This window comes from Lathyrus oleraceus, chromosome 1 (genome assembly GCF_024323335.1).
Source record: "Lathyrus oleraceus cultivar Zhongwan6 chromosome 1, CAAS_Psat_ZW6_1.0, whole genome shotgun sequence".
NCBI classification, from domain to species: Eukaryota; Viridiplantae; Streptophyta; class Magnoliopsida; order Fabales; family Fabaceae; genus Lathyrus; species Lathyrus oleraceus.
The window spans coordinates 150,597,965-150,621,236 of NC_066579.1; the positions used below are offsets into that span (position 1 = coordinate 150,597,965).

At 38.9% G+C, this 23,272-nt stretch overlaps 1 protein-coding gene across 1 annotated transcript; it reads right to left on the minus strand.

The window, feature by feature from the left end:
* Nucleotides 1–20,823: 20,823 nt before the first annotated feature.
* Nucleotides 20,824–22,662, minus strand: LOC127096507 (uncharacterized). The gene has a single exon (XM_051035071.1). The coding sequence runs from the start codon at nt 22,660–22,662 to the stop codon at nt 20,824–20,826; it is 1,839 nt and encodes a 612-aa protein (XP_050891028.1).
* Between the last annotated feature and the right edge of the window lie 610 nt (nt 22,663–23,272).

Sequence of the window (23,272 nt, forward strand, 5' to 3'; positions counted from 1 at the left end):
TCTTTCTAAAGAGTCCTATTTCATGCATTTTGGACGAGGCTTGCTAGGGATGCGCATGGTCTTAACAGGTTTGCATCAAGTGGAAGAATCAAATGTCCAAAACTCCATTTCACATTGCCTTGCTATTCAAGCATCATTTGAACTTCAGTACAGTTGCAATTGGATCAAAATGGATTGCTTCATGGGACTGTACACGTCCATGCAAGCTTATGCATCACATTGCCAAATTTAGCAAATTTTCAAGTGTGCAATTATCAATCCCAAATGTTATAAATACAAGGCCTCTGAGCTCATTTCAAGGAGACCTTGTACGCCAGCTTTGCCCCCAAATTGAAACCCTCACAATTCAAAGGAAAACCTGAGAATTTTCAACTTGAAAATTGAGTTTGAATCTCACTATTTGGAGATTCAAGAGCTCCAGGATCCAAAGCTTTCTTCCATTGCCAAACCAGTTCTGCAAGCTCCTCGAGTGTGATCAAGTCAAGTTTGAAGCAAGCAAGATCCAGTTCTGCACAACATTGAAGGTAATTTTCAGAAATCTTCCTCTCTTCGATTCTCACTCAATTCTCATCAATTCTCTTGGACCTTTGGTTGTCTGAAGTCCTACCAATGTAGACAAGAAGATTGAGTTGCTTTGAGGTCAAATCGAAGCAACTCAGTTGACACACCTCAAAATTCAACTCCTCATATCTTTCTATATATTTGGAGTTAGTTGAAATTGAGGTCAGATTCATGCTCTACGCCATTTTTTCTTTCAGATCATGTCCTCTTTTTTTATTTTTTTGATGGTGATGAGTGAACCAGTCCGGTGAGCCTCGCCTGAGAAGGTGACCGGAGCTCCAGCGTCGGTGGTGTGCTGGACAGGTTCTGAGCCATTGATCTCATTTGAAATGTTTTAATCTCACACATTGGTTCTGATTACTATTGGTGTGGCACACTGACTCAAGTGTACCATCGAGCGCGCATTTTCATCCACTTGATCTGCCAACTCAATTAATGAGGGAGATCAAGTGGTCCACGTTTTTTCTTAATATTTGAATTTCATTTAATTTGTTTTATTTTCATTAATTCATATTAATTTTAATATTGATCCAAAAAATATGAGAGTTTCACCAAAATTTTATAAATAAAATCCACTTTCATATTTTGAATTAAAATTATTTTTTGGATCATTATTAATATTTTTCATGATTTAATTGATTTTGTGAATATTTTTAATTATTTAAAAATACTTTTAAGTTTCCAAAAGTTTTGAAATTTTTTCTCCAAGGTCCTTTGACCTTGTTTGACCTATGATAAATCTCATGGCTATTTCTTTGGTGTTTTGATGAGATTTTAGGAATTTGACAAACCATGTTTAATTTAATGCATTATTTTTATTATTTTTAAATTGAATAAATGTCAAATAATTGTGTTAAGCCATTTTAATTGTTTGTATAAGTTTGACTTGTGTTGTTGGGCATTGGTCAAGGTTGATTTGACTTTGTTAGGTTAAGATCATTGGATTTAGGGGATTGATGGAATGTACACTCCATCTCCCAAAATGAATGAATGATCTTAATTTGGTAAAAGTCCTCCTTTGTCCAATTTGAGTTTTGATCCATCCCTCTCCCTCTTCATCTAATTCCCTTTCTTTATGCATTCATTTCATTCGGTCTATGATATCTCAAGGTCCTAAGGCTAGTTGATTGAAAAATCAATATAAGTATGGATGAGATTAGGCCATCTCTTTTGCATATTCTTTTTTGTGTGTGGTATGTTTCATGAGCATCATCCATTATACTATGTCTCTAACATGCATTAACACCGAAATTCTATTGCCCGACCTCAAATAGTTGTGACTTCTACATAAGTCCAATTACGATTGCTTAACATAGTGCTAACTTTTTGACACAAAAGACATAGCATTCTAGGTAGTGAGATTGTAACTCTCCCCTCTTTCATGGTATTATGTGGAAACTTGACCTTTTTTCCTTCCTTTGGAAGATGTATTGGTTCAAGGATCCATGCTTGTGATAAGTGGGTTGAGTTCTCCAAAGAATGACTCAAAAAATAAAAAATAAATAAAAAGCAATACTAACTTTTAATTCATTAACAATTAACATTTAATTTCAAGCCATTTACTTTTAATTCCCTTTAATTTTAAGCTCTATTCATTTGCCATGATTCATACCATTCTAATTATTTATATTAATGTCATTTTCACTTTGCCCACTTGGACCATATTGTGTGAGATATCTTGATTGTGCATATTTGTTTGCTTGTGTGGTCTTTGACCATTAATGTATATAATAAGAACAAAAACCCTAAAACACTATTGTGTGGACTGTTGGTTTGATCTTGAACAATTGGACTTAGAATCTAGACAACATCCCTATGCAAAGGACTTGGCTAATGCCAACTTTTATGTAATCAAGTGCTTGCAATTTGAAACTTCATCTGATACATCATTGAAGATCTATCTGAGTTCATCTGCAACATGATCATTGTGAAGTTGTTATTTTGAACCCGTGACTTGTGGAATTCATCTACTACATAGGCCAATTTGAAGAAGATTATGAAGTGGCTAAAGCTTGGATGTGGCTATCTTTATTTGATGCCTTGCTCTTCAAGTTAATATGTTATGCCTCGTTTGTTGCTTGATTCTAATGTCAAAGGGAATTTGAGTTTCTATATGGAATTCTTGCCTATTGGATTGCAGCCCATTGGCCAGATCTTTTTAACTCTTTACTTTTAAATTTATGCTTAGGATTAGTCTCTTCATCTCCCCCACATCTCTTTAATTTCAAAATCTCTCCCTCCTTTAAAAACCTTCTTTGTTTGAACTTGTTTTTTTCTAAACTTAGACCCTTTGCAAATTAGAAGTTTTGGCCTTATGCCATTGAATTTTCAAACTTCTTTTCTTAAATCAAACTTATAAATAAACTTAACTATACTTGACTTAAAATTTTCAAAAGCCAAAAAGAACTAACTCATTCAAACCCTTTTCTAGGCCTTTGTGCCTTTCAAGCCTAATTTTTGTTAAAAGCAATGCATCCACTTTGAAATTTGTATCACGAACTACGAGGTTTTGATCCCTCATTTTTATGTTGGTACATAGGCACAAGTCCGAAGGTCTTGTCAAACACAAAAATATAATTAATGAATTCTTTTCTCATCTCCCCATTCTATTTGTTTGTAAACATCACTTTGTACAAAATACATATGCACACAAGAAAGGGCTCCTTAGGAGTACCTAGGACACTTTGGGTGCTAACACCTTCCCTCTGTTTAACCAACCCCCTTACATGTAATCTCTGGAATTTTATTAGTTTTGATTTGAAAACTTCTTATTTTTTGGGTTTTGTTCTTACTTTTCCCTTTTCCTTGGAAATAATAAAAGCGCGGTGACGACTCTTGTTATTTGATGTCTTGCTTATCCATAGGTTGATGATCATGAATTTACCGCTACACAAGTAACCTCCAATTTCTTGTTTTTTGTTGATCAAATGTATCCGTCAACTGTATTTTCATGATCCTTGAGTTGAGAAGTCCATGGTTGACCAAGAATGTCAAAAGTCAAACTTTGACTTTGCCTCAATTGACTTTGTATTGATGAATCCAATTCTTGCAATCTTTAATGAATGGGATCTCTTGGGCATATTAGATGATGTGAATGGATCACTTACGATGTATTTGAAGTCTTTTAACCATACTTCAAGCTTTAGGATCATGCCTTGGCTAAAAAGTCAACCAGTTGACTTTGGGTCAAAACCCTAGTTGAGGGTATCAGATGAACTCTGGCCTTGATGAATTTGAGACAGAATGATCTTGAACTTGATTCTTGTTGATGGAAGTCACTTGATCACTTGGGAGGGATAAGGAGTTTTAAATTTTGAAACTCATGCCAAGTCTTGATTGATCAATCTTTGAAAACTCTTGGTGCAAAACCCTAGCTTAAGACAAACAAAGTAGAAAATCTTTTTGTATTTTCGATAGGTTAGTAATGCAAAGACGATAGATGTCATGAAAATGATACAAATGATGGTGGAATCTTAGGATTGAAAATTAGGGTATGACAGATGTCCCTATTTAAGTTTCTTCAATCCGGAGATATGAATATTAGAATTTTCATCTCGACGTGATTGAAGATATTTAAATACAAACATGCACTGTTTTTGGCCCTAAGAGGCCACCAAATGCTTATGGTATGATATCCATGCAGGACTTAAGAATTCTGTGAGGAACAATGTCAAAGGGGAGTAATATTAGTTGAGAAAACACACAGGGATAAAGGAACACCATTGTGAGGACAAACAAAAGGAAATTCCACTGAGGAAAAGATTACAACTTCAGTTGAGGAAGAAGATTTGCAAATTCCAATGGATCTGGGCTTCCTGGGGAATAGATCATTCCAAATGATCGAGACTTCAACTGAGGAAATATCTTCGCAACAGGTTTATCAAAGGTAGATATGACCGCCTTCTCAAATAATAAGTTCTAGCTTTCGCAACAGGTTTCTCAAAGGTAGAGATGACTGCCTGTTCAAATAACGAGTTCTAGCTTTCGCAACAGGTTTCTCAAAGGTAGATATGACCGCCTGTTCAAATAACGAGTCCAAATAAGCTTACATGATCAAAACATGATTCGGCTTCTTCTTTACTTAAGTATTCCACTTAGAAACGACAAAATAAACTTATCCGCGATTCAGGTCATAAGCCAGCGAACGGGCCTTGGTTTCTTTGTTAACCAAGTCTTTCTCTCGGAAGGGATCAATGAACAAGCTCCTAAAAAGGTGACCACTTGTTGGGGAAAGAGAAGTAACTTCTTCGAGTATCTTCGAAGGACGCGGGTCAGTTAATCTTATAAAAAACTGGAATTCTCACATAAAGAGAAAATCACAGTAAGGATCTTCAACAGACTTCCACCGTGATTTACTGGGGAAAGTACCATTGGCTGTGACTAACACCTCACTGGTGATATAAGTCCTTGTAACGGAATACCTCACCGGGGATATAAAGTCTTGTGATAAAAGAAAGGTGCTTGTAGTAGTCTTCAACAAACTTCTCTGACGAAGTTTCCTAGGGAGATGGCCATTTGTTGGAAAGAACGGTTAATATGTTAATAACTTTATTAGGGATAAACAAACTTCTCAAAAAGAGGCTGTCATTTGTTATCCAAAATGGGCGTCAATAAGCTTCTCGGGAAAAGACAACTACTTATTAGGGACCAGAGATCATGAAACAGACTTCTCAAATAAAGAGACAACTACCTGTTGGAAGTCTTCATCAAACTTCTCTGAAGAGAAAACCATCTGATGGAAGAAAACTTCTATATTGATAATTCCTTCGAGATAGACAAGCTTCTCAAAAGAGATAACCATTTGTGTTCATATTGGGGAAAATAATATGTCTTCACTGTCGATATTGAAGATGCTTCTCACGGGGAGACAGTGCAAAATAAATGCACTCCCGGCCTAGGTTTAACAACCTAGAGAGATTCACCATTAATTTCCAAATATTTGGCTCACTCCAGGAACAGCTTGATAGAAAAAAAATCAAGTAAGACTCTACCAATGGGGAATGAAGCTCAATTGGGATTTTATCCTATCCAAAGATGAAAAAGGACAACTAAAGCAACCATCTTCCACGAGGAATAAACTCAGTGGGGAGTTAGAAAGGATATAAACTCTCTGCTTAAGGTTGAAGACTTCTATTGGGAAGGAAACATAACACCCAAGGATGAACATATTCAAATAAATTGAGGTAAACATCATCAAGGAATGCAAAAATGGATGTGAATTTGGTTATTCATGATATATATGCATGTATGTATATATGCATGTATGCACGTTATGTTTATGCTGACAAAAATAGACAAAACAGACACGTTCGGGACATAATATATTTCATAGCTCAACATGAGCTTGGCTAGTCTCATTAAGGTGGAAAACATCACTGGAGATGAGTTAAAGCTCATCAAAGGAGAAAAGTCTCGTCACGAGGTCCAATTCTCTTTGGGGAGAGGAAAATGCTTCATCTGGGGATGAAATGTGAACCTTTGATGGAGAAAAGATCTTGTTGCAGGGTTCCAATTTCTCTAGAGAAGAAGACTTCACTTAGAAAGAAAAAAACATGTAGACTCTACCAAGGACGGGTCTAGATTGGTCAGGAAAACCTTCAAAATGATTCTTTCGAGGACATCATCAAAATTTGCAGCTTCCACCGGGGATAATGAAGATTGCTGAAAAAGCTTGACTGTTTATTTTAAAACTTGATAGAAAATCCAGGCTTAGCACTTTGCTGGGGAGCATTGAGTTCCAACATCCAACACTTCACAAGATACTCGCCGCTTGGGGATTTAACTATGGACGTTCTTTTTTTGCATTCACAAATCAAAACAAAATTTTATTTTGAAAAAAATAATTTTTTTCAAATATTCGTTTCAAGAATTTTTGTCAAAGTAAAAATGATATTTTTACGGAGCAGAAATAAAATAAGGATTACCAATAAATGGATAAGTCTCGAATTTTATTGATAGAATGATGATCCTCAAATGGCATAATCCCATGGATATTTAAAAAGTTATAAAAATGGTAATATGGGAAAAAGCTACATTAAAATACAATTAAACTATTCTCCCTAACAAATTTGAATTCCAGATGTATTTGGGCTTCTGATAAGAGCCAATTGAGAGCTTTGACAGGCAGATGTTGCTTTAAGTGATCCAATCTGATCTGATGCAGTTACTTGCCATTATCCTTTATTTTGCCTAGATTTCCTTTTCAGGTTTTCAATCTACCAGGATAAGCATTTTCTGTTTATGTCTCTAATTTTTATCTGGACTGCCCTTTCGGGTTTTCAGTCCACCGAGACACTCATTTTTACCTAAGCCGCCTTTTTGAGTTTTCAACTTAGCGAGCTGTTCTTTTATTTTTCCAAGCGAAGTATTTCTTGACTACGTTAATATTCATAGGATGTGGAAGCTCCTCACCATCCATATTTGTAAGAATCAAGGCCCCCCGAAGAAGGCTTTCTTGACAACATTTGGGCCATCATAATTAGGAGTCCATTTGCCCCTAGAATCAGATATGAAAGATTGAATCTTTTTAAGCACAAGGTCGCCTTCTCTGAATACGCGAGGTCGAACCTTCTTGTCAAATGTTTTCTTCATTCTCTGTTGATATAACTGACCATGGCATAAAGTCGTCATCCTCTTTTCTTCAATCAAATTCAATTGGTCATACCTGCTTTGACACCATTCAGCTTTGGATAACTTAGCTTCCATAAAGATACGCATTGGCGAGATCTCTACTTCTATTGGGAGCACTTCTTCCATGCCATAGACAAGAGAAAAGGGGGTTGCCCCTGTTGAAGTGCGGACGGACGTACGATATCCATGCAGAGCAAAAGGGAGCATCTCATGCCAGTCCTTATAAGTCATTACCATATTTTGAATGACCTTCTTCATGTGTTTGTTGGAAGCTTCAACAACGCCATTCATCTTTGGTCTGTAGGAAGAGGAATTATGATGTTCAATCTTGAACTCTTCACATATTTCCTTCATCATTTTATTGTTCAGGTTTGAACCATTATCAGTGATGGTTCTTCTTGGCACACCATAACAGCAAATAAGTTGATTCTTGATAAATCTAACTACCACCTGCTGGGTCACATTGGTGTATGAGGCCGCTTCAACCCTCTTTATGAAATAATCAATAGACACCAGAATGAAACGATTTCCGTTGGAAGCTTTGGGCTCAATCATACCAATCATGTTGATGCCCCACATAGAGAAAGGCCACGGAGAATAGAGAACGTTGAGGAGAGTCGAAGGTACATGTATCTTGTCAGCATAAATCTGACATTTCTGACACTTCTTCACATACTTTGAACAGTCAGCTTCCATTGTCATCCAATAGTAACTCGCTCTTAACATTTTTTAGCCATTGCATGTTGTTAGATGCCCAAAGGTGCTTATTTGAGCTATCATATGTGGGCATCTTTCACTCTATTTCCCTGCTAAAATTGTCAAAATCACCTTGGTTTTTGATGAAATGCATTACATTGATAAACAAGCTTGGTGCCTTTGATTTGTGTGTTATTGTGCAGAAAGAAGGCATGAAATAATTGAAATTGAAGACACAAGAAAGTTGGCAAAGGAACCAAAGCAAACAAGCATTCATCAGCCTGCTCGCTAGGCGAGGGCTGTGGCGAAGCACTGGTTCGCTAGGCGAGCGCCAAGCGAAAAGCTCCAGTAAATTGTCAATAAATTCGCCAGGCGAGCTGACAGCGAAGGTGGTAGCGAGTTCGTTCTGTTTTGGTGAAAAGCGCAGCCAGCACTCACTCGCTAGGCGAAGCTCTAGCGAGTCCCCAGCGAGCATTCCAGTAGCAAAACCTCTCAACCTCGCTGGGGCGAAGGTTGAAGCGTGTCCTTCGCTAGGCGAAGGTATGTTCGCTAGGCGAACATGACAGTTCAGCAGACCCTGTTTCTCTGGGCGCAGGTGCCTTATGTGCCCATATTAGACCCTCGCTAGGCGAGCCATTCTTCTCGCCTAGCGAGCATGACAGCCCAGCAGAGGTCTATAAGTAGCAGGTGCCACTTTTGAGCACCATACCTCATTTTTACCAACTTTTTCCACTTTTGTACTTTGGAGAGATATTTTACAGCATTGTTCTAGGGGATCTTTTATGCCCTAATTTTCATTTCTCTTCATCTTAGAACCATCTTCTACAAAAAGAAGGTGGATTCCCATCCAACTTCGATTATCCGACTTGGATGTTGATCAACCTTCTTTCCTTACTTGCCGACCAAGCTACCATGAAAATGAGTAGCTAAGTCATCCATTTGTCAAGGTTAGATGTAGGTGATTAATAGCTTTGTGTGTAAATGTAAGGATCCTCATATGTAAACTCTTTAATGGTAAATATATGATGAAAACTTTGTTTCTATTTAAAACTCTTTGTGTTGGTTTATGATCGAGAGATGTTTACCGACTCTTGACCTAGGTTTTCATCCAAACTTGTTTGTTAGCTAGAGATAGTAATGAATGATTTTGTTCACCATAAGGTTGAACCAAAAAGTTGTCATTTTGATAGATTGTGTTCGAGAGAAACAATGGATCAAAATGGCAAAACTCACAATGTGTGTTCGAGAGAAACATATTGAGAGGACTTTGTGAAATGATTTATCATCTAAAGGAGTTTATAAGATTGTTGACCGAGCAAATACATGCAAAGTGATCATTGAAACCTAACTTTGGCAATATTTCTCATTTATTCAAACCAAAACTTTTACCGCAATTTATTACTTTTTATGCAAGATAACTTGATTAAAACCAAAACCCTATTGTTACATTGAGCTAAGATTAATACAACCATCGAACGGCGGTGATATCTTACAATCCCTGTGGATACGATAACAAAAACCCGACACGAAATATACTTTCAACACATGTCCGTTGGAATGAGTACTAAAGGAACCTTCATGAACTTCTTGCATCAACAGGTCTGCTTCGTGTCTATCCACGCATCTGAGCAGAACCATGTCAAAGTTTCTCTTGTATAGCACATCTTCATTCAGAAAGAAGTTATTAGCCAGTCTTATCAAGGTTTTCTTATCTTTGTTTGATTTCCCAGGTGGGTATTCTTGACTCTGGAGATGACACTTGATGTCGTGGTACCATGGCTTGTCATCAAAGACTTCTTCCATTGCAAATACATGAGCAGGTCTATCAAGACGCATAACATCGATCTTAGGCACATCATTCCAACGATTCACAATGATCATGGAAGCCAAAGTTGCCAAGGCATCTGCCATTTGATTTTCCTCACGAGGGATGTGATGAAATTCAATCTTGTTGAAGAAAGTAGATAACCTCCTTGCATAGTCTTTGTATGGGATTAGGCCGGGTTGACGAGTTTCCCATTCTCCTTTAATTTGATTGACAACTAGAGGTGAGTATCCACAAACATTGAGATTTTTTATTCTAAGATCAATGGCTTCTTCTAGACCCATGAGGTAGGCTTCGTATTCCTCCATGTTGTTCGTGTAACACCCTTCTAAATACCCCAAATTATTATAATTAAAATAACAATATATATTCATCAGAGTAATTATGCCCCGAAGGGTGTCACACAATCATTTCACAACAATTATCAAAATATCCTGTCATGCTCATTTCTTTAATCAAAATAAGATTCTTTGCATAAATCGCAGCGGAATCAATTCAACATCAATGTAAAACATGTAACACAATACATGTCAATCATTCAACAACAGAAATCAAATTAATTAAAACATCCCCTCCCGATGTTACATCTATCAGAGCATGACCCATAAGAAACTACTCTAGACTCCCAGCATTAGCTTCTACTCAACTCATTTCTCGTTACCTGAAAAATAGGCGTAAGGGTGAGTTCCTCAATCAATATAATAAGCATTATAGAACAACATGTAATGCCAAGTAATTGACACATTAATTCACCCTAATTAGACTACGCATTCAGCAACAGTAATATCCATTCAAACATCGTAATCAACAGTACAATTCTCCATCATATTCAATCATTAACAACACAACACACAACACACATATGATACTGGAATACATCCATTCATATCATATGCCATACATTCATTATGCAATGAGACTCTATGCATGCGGTACCGACTATTTGTGAACATATAGTTCAACCTCACCGTCCAAATCCAGGCACGGCTACCAAGCTCACTAGTCCCACTCATTTGAGACATAGTGACTCACTCACTAATTCCTCACCATGGGAATTAGCTACCACCCCAAATGGGCCATGAAATGCACGCTAATCACCTAGCATGCAAACATCAACAACAATCAAAATGATTTACTCACTAATTCCTCACCATGGGAATTAGCTACCACCCGAAGGCCACAATATGCATGCTAATCATCTAGCAATGCAACATCAACAACAATCAAGAATAGACACATGCTCACACTCTAAGCCATAATACAGTCTATTCACAAACGTATACATTCACATCATCATGTATACCATCACACATTATCAACATAATTAATCACAAAAGCACATCATATCATGCCACATAATCAACCACAGTATTAGCCCGCTCTACTAATACCTATACCACTCAAAACAACGGGAAATGATCCCTACAACATCATATCTCAGCTAAGTACATCACTCAGCCTAAACAACCAAAAACTGCACAACAACAGTTCAGGAAAATCCCAACTCTGCCCATACGCGTACTGTCCATGCCATACGCGTATTGCCCAAACCTGGCCAACTCCATACGCGTAATGCCTACTCTCTTACGCGTATTGCGCATTTCCTCGCCCAACTCATACGCGTACCACCTATCCCATACGCGTACGCTACGCGTAACAACTTCCCATTACGCGTACCAACAGAGACCAATTCACGTTCAAAATGCCATCTTTTCCACCCATACGCGTAAGGCTTCCCCCCATACGCGTACCAACATCTCATACGCGTATTGCCTAGTGCCATACGCGTATGACCAGAGACCAGAGCTCTCAGATCTGCAATGGCTTTCTCTGCTACGAGACCTATCCAATTCAACCTTCTACAGTCCAAATTTCACACACAATTCATTCATATCATCTAACACGAATCATACACTTTCGATTTCACAAATTTCTAACCTTTCTACCTCTAATTCCTACGAATTTCGTCAATTATAATCCAAATTTTCGTTCATCTCAAAAGTTCACAAATTCAACATATATCATCCAATCAGAGGTAAAACAATGGTCTATTACTACCCAGTACATATCATCCCATAATACCCGTTAATCGATGATAAACCCCCCTTACCTGAGTAATCCGGCAAATTCCGCAGCTTCAAGCTCCTCCTCTTCTCTTGCTCTGCCTTTTGCCCTTTCTGCCTCTTTTCCCTTTTTACGTGAAAACCTTTTTCCAAAAATTGGGACTTTTTATTATTCCAACTTATATACTCCAATAATATTATTCCACTAAATAATTATCCCAATAATTATTATTCCAAAATAATAATAATAATTCAAATATTCTAATTAAATTAATAAACATATTATTAATTTAATTTAAATAAATACATATTATTATCGGGGTGTTACAACTCTCCCCCACTAAAAGAGTTTTCGTCCTCGAAAACATACCTCAAGCGAACAACTCCGGATAAGACTCCTTCATCTGACTCTCGAGTTCCCAAGTCACATTGCCACCTGCTGGTCCTCCCCAAGCTACCTTCACCAAGGCAATCTCTTTACCCCGCAACTGCTTCAACTCTCGATCCTCAATCCTCATAGGTGATGTTTCAACAGTCAGGTTATCTCTCACCTGTACATCATCTACTTGGACAACATGCGACGGATCATGAATGTATCTCCTCAACTGAGACACATGAAAAACATCATGCAAATTCGCAAGCGACGGTGGTAAGGCGATACGATAGGCTACCTCTCCTATCCTCTCCAAAATCTGATAGGGACCAATAAATCGAGGTGTCAACTTCTTCGACTTCAAAGCTCGACCAACACCAGTTATCGGAGTAACACGAAGAAACACATGATCTCCCTCTTGGAACTCAAGTGACTTCCTCCTCTTATCATGATAACTCTTCTGACGACTCTGAGCAATTCTCATCTTCTCCTGAATCATCTTAATCTTTTCTGTAGTTTGTTGAACAATTTCCGGTCCAACCACAGCACCCTCACCGGACTCATACCAACATAAAGGTGTCCGACATCTCCTACCATACAAAGCTTCAAACGGTGCCATGCCAATACTCGAATGAAAACTATTGTTGTAGGTAAACTCAATCAAAGGCAAATAACAATCCCAAGCACCTCCCTTCTCCAAAACACACGCTCTCAAAAGATCCTCTAGCGACTGAATCGTCCTCTCAGTCTGACCATCAGTCTGCGGATGATATGCAGAACTCAATCTCAGCTTAGTTCCCAAAGCTCTCTGCAACCCTTCCCAAAACTTCGATGTAAATCTAGGATCTCTGTCCGAAACAATACTCGACGGAATACCATGCAAACTTACAATCTTCTCAATATACAACTCGGCTAATCTCTCTAACGGATAATCCATTCTGATCGGAATGAAATGAGCCGACTTCGTCAATCTATCAACAATCACCCAGATAGCCTCAAAATTCTTACTCGTCCTCGGTAAACCCGAAACAAAATCCATACTGATACTATCCCACTTCCACTCTGGAATAGCCAACGGTTGCATTAGCCCAGACGGCTTCTGGTGCTCAATCTTTGACTTCTGACAAGTCAAACAGGAATACACAAAACTTGCAATTTCTCTTTTCATTCCCGGCCACCAAAATAATCTTTTCAAATCATGATACATCTTCGTAGCTCCAGGATGAATACTCAAACCACTACGATGTCCTTCTTCAAGAATACTCTTCTTAAGTCCTGTAACATCTGGAATACACACCCGACTACCAAATTTCAAAATACCATTCTTATCAACTCTGAATTCACCACCTTGACCTTGATTCACTAACGTCAACTTATCAACCAAAAGCATATCGGATTTCTGACCCTCTCTGATCTCGTCCAGAATACCACTTGTTAACTTCAACATTCCCAATTTAACACTATTGTGAGTACTCTCACACACCAAACTCAAGTCTCTAAACTGCTCAATTAAATCCAATTCCTTAACCATTAACATAGACATATGCAATGATTTCCGACTCAATGCATCAGCTACTACATTTGCTTTACCCGGATGGTAATTCAAACCAAAGTCATAATCCTTCAGAAACTCTAACCATCTCCTCTGTCTCATATTCAGCTCTTTCTGATCAAACAAATACTTTAAACTCTTATGGTCACTGAAAACCTCAAATCTCGATCCATACAAATAATGCCTCCACAACTTCAGAACAAATACCACAGCTGCCAACTCTAAATCGTGTGTCGGATAGTTCCTCTCATGAACCCTTAGCTGTCTCGAAGCATAAGCTATAACCTGCTTATTCTGCATCAACACACCACCTAAACCCAACAATGAAGCATCACAATAAACCTCAAATAATTCCGACGAACTCGGTAATATCAGAATAGGAGCAGTAGTTAACCTTCTCTTTAACTCTTGGAAACCTTCTTCGCATTTTGAATCCCAAACAAACGCTTGCCCCTTTCTAGTCAACATTGTCAACGGTAACGCCAACTTAGAGAATCCCTCAATAAACTTCCTATAGTAACCTGCCAGTCCAAGAAAACTTCTTATTTCAGAAACTGACTTCGGAGCTTCCCACTTAGATACCGCTTCTATCTTAGAAGGATCAACGGCAACACCACCTCTGGAAATCACATGGCCAAGAAAACTAACTTCTTCTAACCAAAATTCACACTTCGACAGTTTAGCAAATAACTTCTTTTCTCGTAGAACTCCCAAAACCACTCTCAAATGCTCAGCATGCTCTTCTTCAGATTTCGAATACACCAAAATGTCATCAATAAACACCACAACAAACTGATCTAGGTACGGATGGAAAATCCTATTCATATACTCCATAAATACTCCAGGTGCATTAGTCACACCAAAAGGCATTACAGAATACTCATAATGTCCATACCTTGTTCTGAAAGCAGTCTTCTGAATATCTTCAGTTTTCACACGTATCTGATGATACCCAGATCTCAAGTCTATCTTGCTGAACACACTTGCACCAACCAACTGATCCATCAAATCATCAATCCTCGGTAAAGGATACCGATTCTTGATCGTCACTTTATTCAGTTGTCTGTAGTCCACACACAACCTCATAGTACCTTCTTTCTTCTTAACCAACAACACTGGTGCACCCCACGGTGACACACTCGGACGAATAAATTTCTTATCCAACAAATCTTCCAACTGACTCTTCAATTCAGTTAACTCAACAGCAGACATACGGTACGGAGCCATCGATATCGGCCTAGTACCAGGTACCAATTCAATCGAGAACTCAACTTCGCGCTCTGGCGGTAATTCATTCACCTCTTCCGGAAACACATCAGGAAAATCACACACCACCGCTAGATCGCCAATCACCAGTTTATCTTTAGTCTCCAGAGTCGCTAACAGCATAAACAACTCTGCCCCATCAGCTACTTCCTCATTCACTTGCCTTGCTGATAGAAACAAACTCTTTCCCTCCTCAATCTCAGGAAATATCACAGTCTTATCAAAACAATTGATAGAAACCCGGTTAAACACCAACCAGTTCATACCCAAGATAACATCAATCTGCACTAATGGAAGACACACAAGGTCCATTCTAAAATCTCTACCAAAAATATTCAAAGGACAACTCAAACAAACCGAAGTAGTAGTCACTGAACCCTTCGCAGGAGTATCAATCACCATACTTCCATGCATCTCAGATATCTCTAACTTAAGCTTCACAGCACAATCCACAGATATAAAAGAATGAGTCGCACCTGTGTCAATAATAGCTATAAGAGGAAAGCCATTAATATAACACGTACCTCGGATCAAACGCTCATCTGCAAAAGTCTCAGAACCTGATAAAGCAAAAACCTTGCCTCCTGACTGATTCTCTTTCTTTGGCTTAGGACACTGCGGACTGATATGACCTACCTCTCCACAGTTGAAGCAAGTCACAGTCTTCAACCGGCAATCTGCAGCCAAATGACCACCTTTTCCACATTTGTAACACTTCTTCTCATTACTGGTACACTCATGGATATGATGTCCAGCCTGACCACATCTGTAACACTTAACAGGAGCACTAGAATCTCCCCCACTAGTCCTCTTCGTCCCACTCTGCCTCTGAAAACCTTTGCCAGCTGCATACGGTTTTCCACGATCCATCTGATTCTTGCCTCTCCTATCAACTCTCTGCTGATAGCTCTCAGCTCTTGCCTTGGAATCCTGTTCGAAAATCCTGCAACAGTCAACCAAATCAGAAAACACTCTAATCCTCTGATATCCAATCGCCTGCTTGATCTCGGGACGCAACCCGTTCTCAAACTTCACGCACTTGGAAAATTCCCCAGCAGCCTCAGCATAGGGAGTATAATACTTAGACAACTCTGTGAACTTAGCAGCATACTCCGTAACAGACCGGTTACCCTGCTTCAATTCCAAGAACTCTATCTCTTTCTTTCCTCTGACATCTTCGGGAAAATACTTCCTCAGAAATCTCTCTCTGAATACAGCCCAAGTAATCTCAGCATCTCCCGCAGCTTCCAACTCAGTGTGGGTAGCAACCCACCAATCATCAGCTTCTTCTGACAGCATATGTGTACCGAACCTGACCTTCTGGTTATCGGCACACTCAGTTACTCTGAAGATCCTCTCTATCTCCTTCAACCACTTCTGAGCACCATCTGGATCGTATGCTCCTTTGAACATTGGAGGATTGTTCTTCTGGAACTCACTCAACTGACGAGCAGCTCCCATTCCCACAACATTTGGATTCCCTCCAAGTACTCCAGCTAGCATACCCAGAGCCTCAGCAATCGCAGCATCATCTCTACCTCTTCCAGCCATCTCGATTCTGAAAACCCAAACAAGCTAAACAATAAGTACTGATAGGGTTAAACAACACCTATCCCGTACAGGGGAAACAGAATAACTACGACTCGACACGACCGACTATGCTCTGATACCACTAATGTAACACCCTTCTAAATACCCCAAATTATTATAATTAAAATAACAATATATATTCATCAGAGTAATTATGCCCCGAAGGGTGTCACACAATCATTTCACAACAATTATCAAAATATCCTGTCATGCTCATTTCTTTAATCAAAATAAGATTCTTTGCATAAATCGCAGCGGAATCAATTCAACATCAATGTAAAACATGTAACACAATACATGTCAATCATTCAACAACAGAAATCAAATTAATTAAAACATCCCCTCCCGATGTTACATCTATCAGAGCATGACCCATAAGAAACTACTCTAGACTCCAAGCATTAGCTTCTACTCAACTCATTTCTCGTTACCTGAAAAATAGGCGTAAGGGTGAGTTCCTCAATCAATATAATAAGCATTATAGAACAACATGTAATGCCAAGTAATTGACACATTAATTCACCCTAATTAGACTACGCATTCAGCAACAGTAATATCCATTCAAACATCGTAATCAACAGTACAATTCTCCATCATATTCAATCATTAACAACACAACACACAACACACATATGATACTGGAATACATCCATTCATATCATATGCCATACATTCATTATGCAATGAGACTCTATGCATGCGGTACCGACTATTTGTGAACATATAGTTCAACCTCACCGTCCAAATCCAGGCACGGCTACCAAGCTCACTAGTCCCACTCATTTGAGACATAGTGACTCACTCACTAATTCCTCACCATGGGAATTAGCTACCACCCCAAATGGGCCATGAAATGCACGCTAATCACCTAGCATGCAAACATCAACAACAATCAAAATGATTTACTCACTAATTCCTCACCATGGGAATTAGCTACCACCCGAAGGCCACAATATGCATGCTAATCATCTAGCAATGCAACATCAACAACAATCAAGAATAGACACATGCTCACACTCTAAGCCATAATACAGTCTATTCACAAACGTATACATTCACATCATCATGTATACCATCACACATTATCAACATAATTAATCACAAAAGCACATCATATCATGCCACATAATCAACCACAGTATTAGCCCGCTCTACTAATACCTATACCACTCAAAACAACGGGAAATGATCCCTACAACATCATATCTCAGCTAAGTACATCACTCAGCCTAAACAACCAAAAACTGCACAACAACAGTTCAGGAAAATCCCAACTCTGCCCATACGCGTACTGTCCATGCCATACGCGTATTGCCCAAACCTGGCCAACTCCATACGCGTAATGCCTACTCTCTTACGCGTATTGCGCATTTCCTCGCCCAACTCATACGCGTACCACCTATCCCATACGCGTACGCTACGCGTAACAACTTCCCATTACGCGTACCAACAGAGACCAATTCACGTTCAAAATGCCATCTTTTCCACCCATACGCGTAAGGCTTCCCCCCATACGCGTACCAACATCTCATACGCGTATTGCCTAGTGCCATACGCGTATGACCAGAGACCAGAGCTCTCAGATCTGCAATGGCTTTCTCTGCTACGAGACCTATCCAATTCAACCTTCTACAGTCCAAATTTCACACACAATTCATTCATATCATCTAACACGAATCATACACTTTCGATTTCACAAATTTCTAACCTTTCTACCTCTAATTCCTACGAATTTCGTCAATTATAATCCAAATTTTCGTTCATCTCAAAAGTTCACAAATTCAACATATATCATCCAATCAGAGGTAAAACAATGGTCTATTACTACCCAGTACATATCATCCCATAATACCCGTTAATCGATGATAAACCCCCCTTACCTGAGTAATCCGGCAAATTCCGCAGCTTCAAGCTCCTCCTCTTCTCTTGCTCTGTCTTTTGCCCTTTCTGCCTCTTTTCCCTTTTTACGTGAAAACCTTTTTCCAAAAATTGGGACTTTTTATTATTCCAACTTATATACTCCAATAATATTATTCCACTAAATAATTATCCCAATAATTATTATTCCAAAATAATAATAATAATTCAAATATTCTAATTAAATTAATAAACATATTATTAATTTAATTTAAATAAATACATATTATTATCGGGGTGTTACAGTTCGTGCACTTGAATGTTAATCTTGTAGTAAAACGGAGATGTGAGCCATGAGGAGTGACGATTATTTCCCCAATACCATTACCATAAGCATTAACTGCTCCATCAAATATTAAACCCCATTGAGAACCTGGCTCTGGACCTTCATTTGGCAGTGGTTCGTCGAAATCTTTGGCTTTTAAGTACATCACATCTTCATCTGGGAATTCAAAATTTATAGACTCATAATCATCGATTGGCTGATGAGCTAAATGATCGGCCAAGACACTTCCTTTGATAGCTTTCAGGGTGTGATACTCAATGTCTTATTCAAACAGGAGCATCTGCCAACGAGCAATTCTTCCGATCAATGCAGGCTTTTTAAAGATATACTTAATCAGATCCATCTTGGATATCAACCAAGTTGTGTGATTCATCATATATTGACGGAGACGCTTGGAAGCCCAAGTCAGAGCACAATAAGTTTTCTCTAGCATGGAATATCGGGACTCACAGTTAGTGATTTTCTTGCTCAAATAATAGATGGCGTACTCTTTTCTTCCTGTTTCATCTTGTTGACCCAAGACACAACCCATATATTCTTCTAGTACAATCAGATACATAATCAATGGTCTTCCCGTAACTAGAGGGGACAAGATAAGAGGTTCTAGCAAATACTCTTTGATACTGTCGAAGGCTTTTTGACAATCATCCGTCCAAACACAACCCTGATCCTTTCAGAGGAGCTTAAAAATGGGAGCACAAGTAGCAGTCATATGAGATATGAACCTTGAAATGTAGTTCAAACGTCCAAGGAATCCCCTCACCTGCTTTTCTGTTTGAGGTGCTGGCATTTCCTGAATGGCTTTAACCTTGTCGGGATCAACTTTAATACCCTTTTGACTGATGATGAAGCCTAAAAGCTTTCCTGAACGAACCCCAAAGGTGCATTTTTTTGGGTTCAAGCGGAGTTTGTATTTTCTCAATCGCTGAAACAGTTTCGAAAGATACTCAACATGATCTTCCTCAGTCTTTGATTTTGCTATCATATCATCTACATAGACTTCAATCTCTTTATGCATCATGTCATGAAAAAGAGTAGTCATAGCTCGTTGGTAGGTGGCACCAACATTCTTCAAGCCGAAAGGCATTACTTTGTAGTAAAATATGCCCCAAGGTGTAATAAAAACTATTTTTTCCATATCTTCGGGCGCCATTTTGATTTGATTGTAATCGGAAAATCCATCCATGAAAGAGAAGACCTTGAACTTAGCGGTGTTGTCGACCAACATGTCAATGTGTGGCAGAGGAAAGTCATCCTTAGGACTGACTTTGTTTAGATCCCTATAGTCAACGCACATGCGAACCTTTCCGTCCTTCTTGGGAATTGGCACAATGTTGGCCAACCATTGTGGATACTCTGACATGACAAGGAAACCTGCATCGATATGCTTTTACACTTCCTCTTTGATTTTGATCGCCATGTCCGGACGAGTTCTTCTTAACTTTTGCTTGATCGGTGGGCACTCTGGCCTCAACGGTAAACGATGCTCCACAATCTCAGTGTCCAACCCTGGCATGTCTTGGTATGACCAAGCAAACACATCGGTATATTCTCGGAGAAGCTCCATCATCCTCTCTTTGACCTCTGGTGCGAGTAGTGCTCCAACTTTGACTTCTTTTCTATCCTCTTCAGACCCCAAGTTGATTACTTCCATAGGCTCTTTGAATGGCTGAATGGTCTTTTCTTCATTTTCGAGCAGTCTATAGATTTCATCTGGAATGTTTTCCTCTTCTTCTTCTTCCGCTTCGTACACAAGGAATTCAAAGTTGCAAGAGGGCATAGGGTCATTGGTTTTAATGGATATGTCATGAATTAATATGCACATGTGATTTTATGCTTGTTTTAGAAACAGATAAAAGTGTGAAGTCATGTGCAACTATCTGGAAGTGTTTATTTGTTTTATTTATTTATTTATAGTTACCATTTTTCCAGAAAAAATAGCAAAATAATAAAAACGAACATTTTCATTTATTTAATTCTTGAAACATAAGCCCAAACATTACCACTTTCGCCTTAAGCATAACGAAAGGATTTTTTTTTTAAAAGAAAACAGACAACAAAATATTACTTTGAAATGTGAACAACAACAGGAACATCAACAGAGGTCCAGTTTTGGCGAATTACACCACGAGCTACGAAGTCGGTCGTAACATCTTTAGGACTGTCTTCCATAGTGGCATTGGCTTCAGCTGCTTCGTCTTCTGACCCCGTGATGTATTCAAGTTCTCTATGCTGAGGTAAGTAGAAAGGCACATATGCATCTTCCGCCTCAAGATCATATTCAGGATCATCGCAGTAGGGTTCCCATGTTGAATCATTATCTTCAGTGACGACACTAACTTCTCGCAAAGTGGGATTGATGAACCCTCCACTATGGAAAGTTTCTTTGATTGAACGAATAGATATACTTCCTTCTGCAATCTTCTTGGAAGTAGGAGAAAATCCTATACCCTCTCGGTGTTTGTTTTCTGGGAGATCCAAAATTATTCCCCAACCATCGGTTATTCCATCATTTACTAGCCGTTGTGCATCCTTGAATGAAGAGATGGATACTCCTATCTTGACATCTTTGTCAATCAAAGAAAGGGCTTGGAATTGAGTTCCAACAGCTTCTTCAGGTTCAAGATAAGAGAAAGATGATAAGTGACTCACAACCAGTGTTTTCTCCCCATAAACTATCATTAGCTTCCCGTTCTTCACAAATTTAAGCTTCTGATGCAGAGTGGAAGTGACTTCCCCAACTTCATGGATCCAAGGCCGACCCAATAAACAACTATACGCAACTTCTATGTCCATCACCTGGAATGTTATTTGGAGAGTATGAGGTTCGATGGTCATAGGAAGGTTAACTTCTCCAATGACTGTTTTTCTGGAACCATCAAAAGCTTTGACAATAATCCCACTACTCCTCATAAGAGCACCTTGTAAAGAAAGTCTGGAAAGTGTCAACTTTGGAATGACATTGAGAGACGATCCTGTATCCACTAACACACTTGACAAAGAGTCATTCATATAGTTGATTGAGATATTTAGTGCCATGTTATAATTTATTCCTTCTTCGGGGAGCTCTTCATTACTGAAACTCAAGTTACTGCAGGCCGTGATGTTAGCGACGATACCATCAAACTGTCCAACCATCACATCATGGTCTACATAAGCTTGTTCTAGGACTTTCTGTAAAGCTTCACAGTGAGCCTCAAAGTTCATCAACAAAGATAACACAGATATCATGGAAGGTGTATGCAGTAATTCTTCCACCACATTGTATTCACTTTTCCTGATGAGCTTCAACACCTCATCATCATCACTTTTCGGGTTCATGTTATCAGATTGGCCAACCGGTTCAAAAGGGATCTCAACATGAACCTGCTTTCCTGCTGTGACATCCTTAGTCCTTTTTGCAAATATACGCCCACTCCTTGTGACTCTGCTTACATCAGCGACGTTAACAATGGAGGGTAGAGGAACATCCTTTCCATTCTCAGTCATTGTAGCATTGTACTTGTAAGGTACGACTTTATCAGATTGGTAGGGAACTGGGTCCGGTAAGTTAATGACCAGAGGAGTCACAGAAGTCTTCCGACTGTCATAAATAATATGTATAGGCTTGGAGTCGTTGAACTGAGGAACTATGACATTTACTTCGCTGTCACTATTGACCATATTGACCTGATTATAATCTCTGGCTTGGTAGGCTTCAATGTAACCTTGGTCCATTTGATCCTGGAGATCCGTTACAATAGTTAGGCATCCTTGAGAGTTCCTAGGACAAACCCTACAAGAGGCATAGTTATGTGGAGGCACAAAACCATTCTTGCTATATCTGGCGTGTTTCTTTACTAAGTTCTCTCCCAATAACCGTACATCATAGATCCGGAAACTACCCGGGCAACCATATACCATGTTAATCGAGGCTGAACCATGTTGTGGTAGAGGATTAACTTGAACATTGGGGTTTATATCCTTAAATGAAAGGATACCACTCTTGACGAGCCTCTGAACATCTGACTTTAGACCAAAATAGTTTTCAATGTTATGTCATGGTGCCCCTTGATGGTAAGCACAAAATTGATCTGCCTTGTACCAATAGGGAATTTCCTTTGGCACAGGCGGTGGAGACCTTGTTTGGACATGATTTTTAGCTAGCAGTGCAGGAAACAGTTTTGCATAGGACATTGGGATAGGATCAAACTCTGGCCTTTTTTGAATATGATTTTAATTGTTGAATTGAGAGCGAGCCTGTTGTGGAGGTTGTTGATGTTGTTGATGTTGTTATTTGGTGGTTGTTGCTGAACATGTTGTTATTGCTGATGTTGTTCAAGATAATGTTATTGATGTTGATGTGAGAACTGCAGCTGATAAAATGGCGCTACCAATGATGGACTAATGATTGGTGAAACGGCTGCAACATGTTGATACTTTCTTCTTTTGTCTGCCATATGAAACGACACTAACATCTGATTCTTTCTTCTTGGAGAAATTATTGGCGAATTTCTTAACATGACTAGAAGCG

Excerpts from the sequence above, each read along its gene's own strand:
- LOC127096507 (XM_051035071.1), bottom strand. The coding sequence starts at position 22,662 with ATGGTATATGGTTGCCCGGGTAGTTTCCGGATCTATGATGTACGGTTA.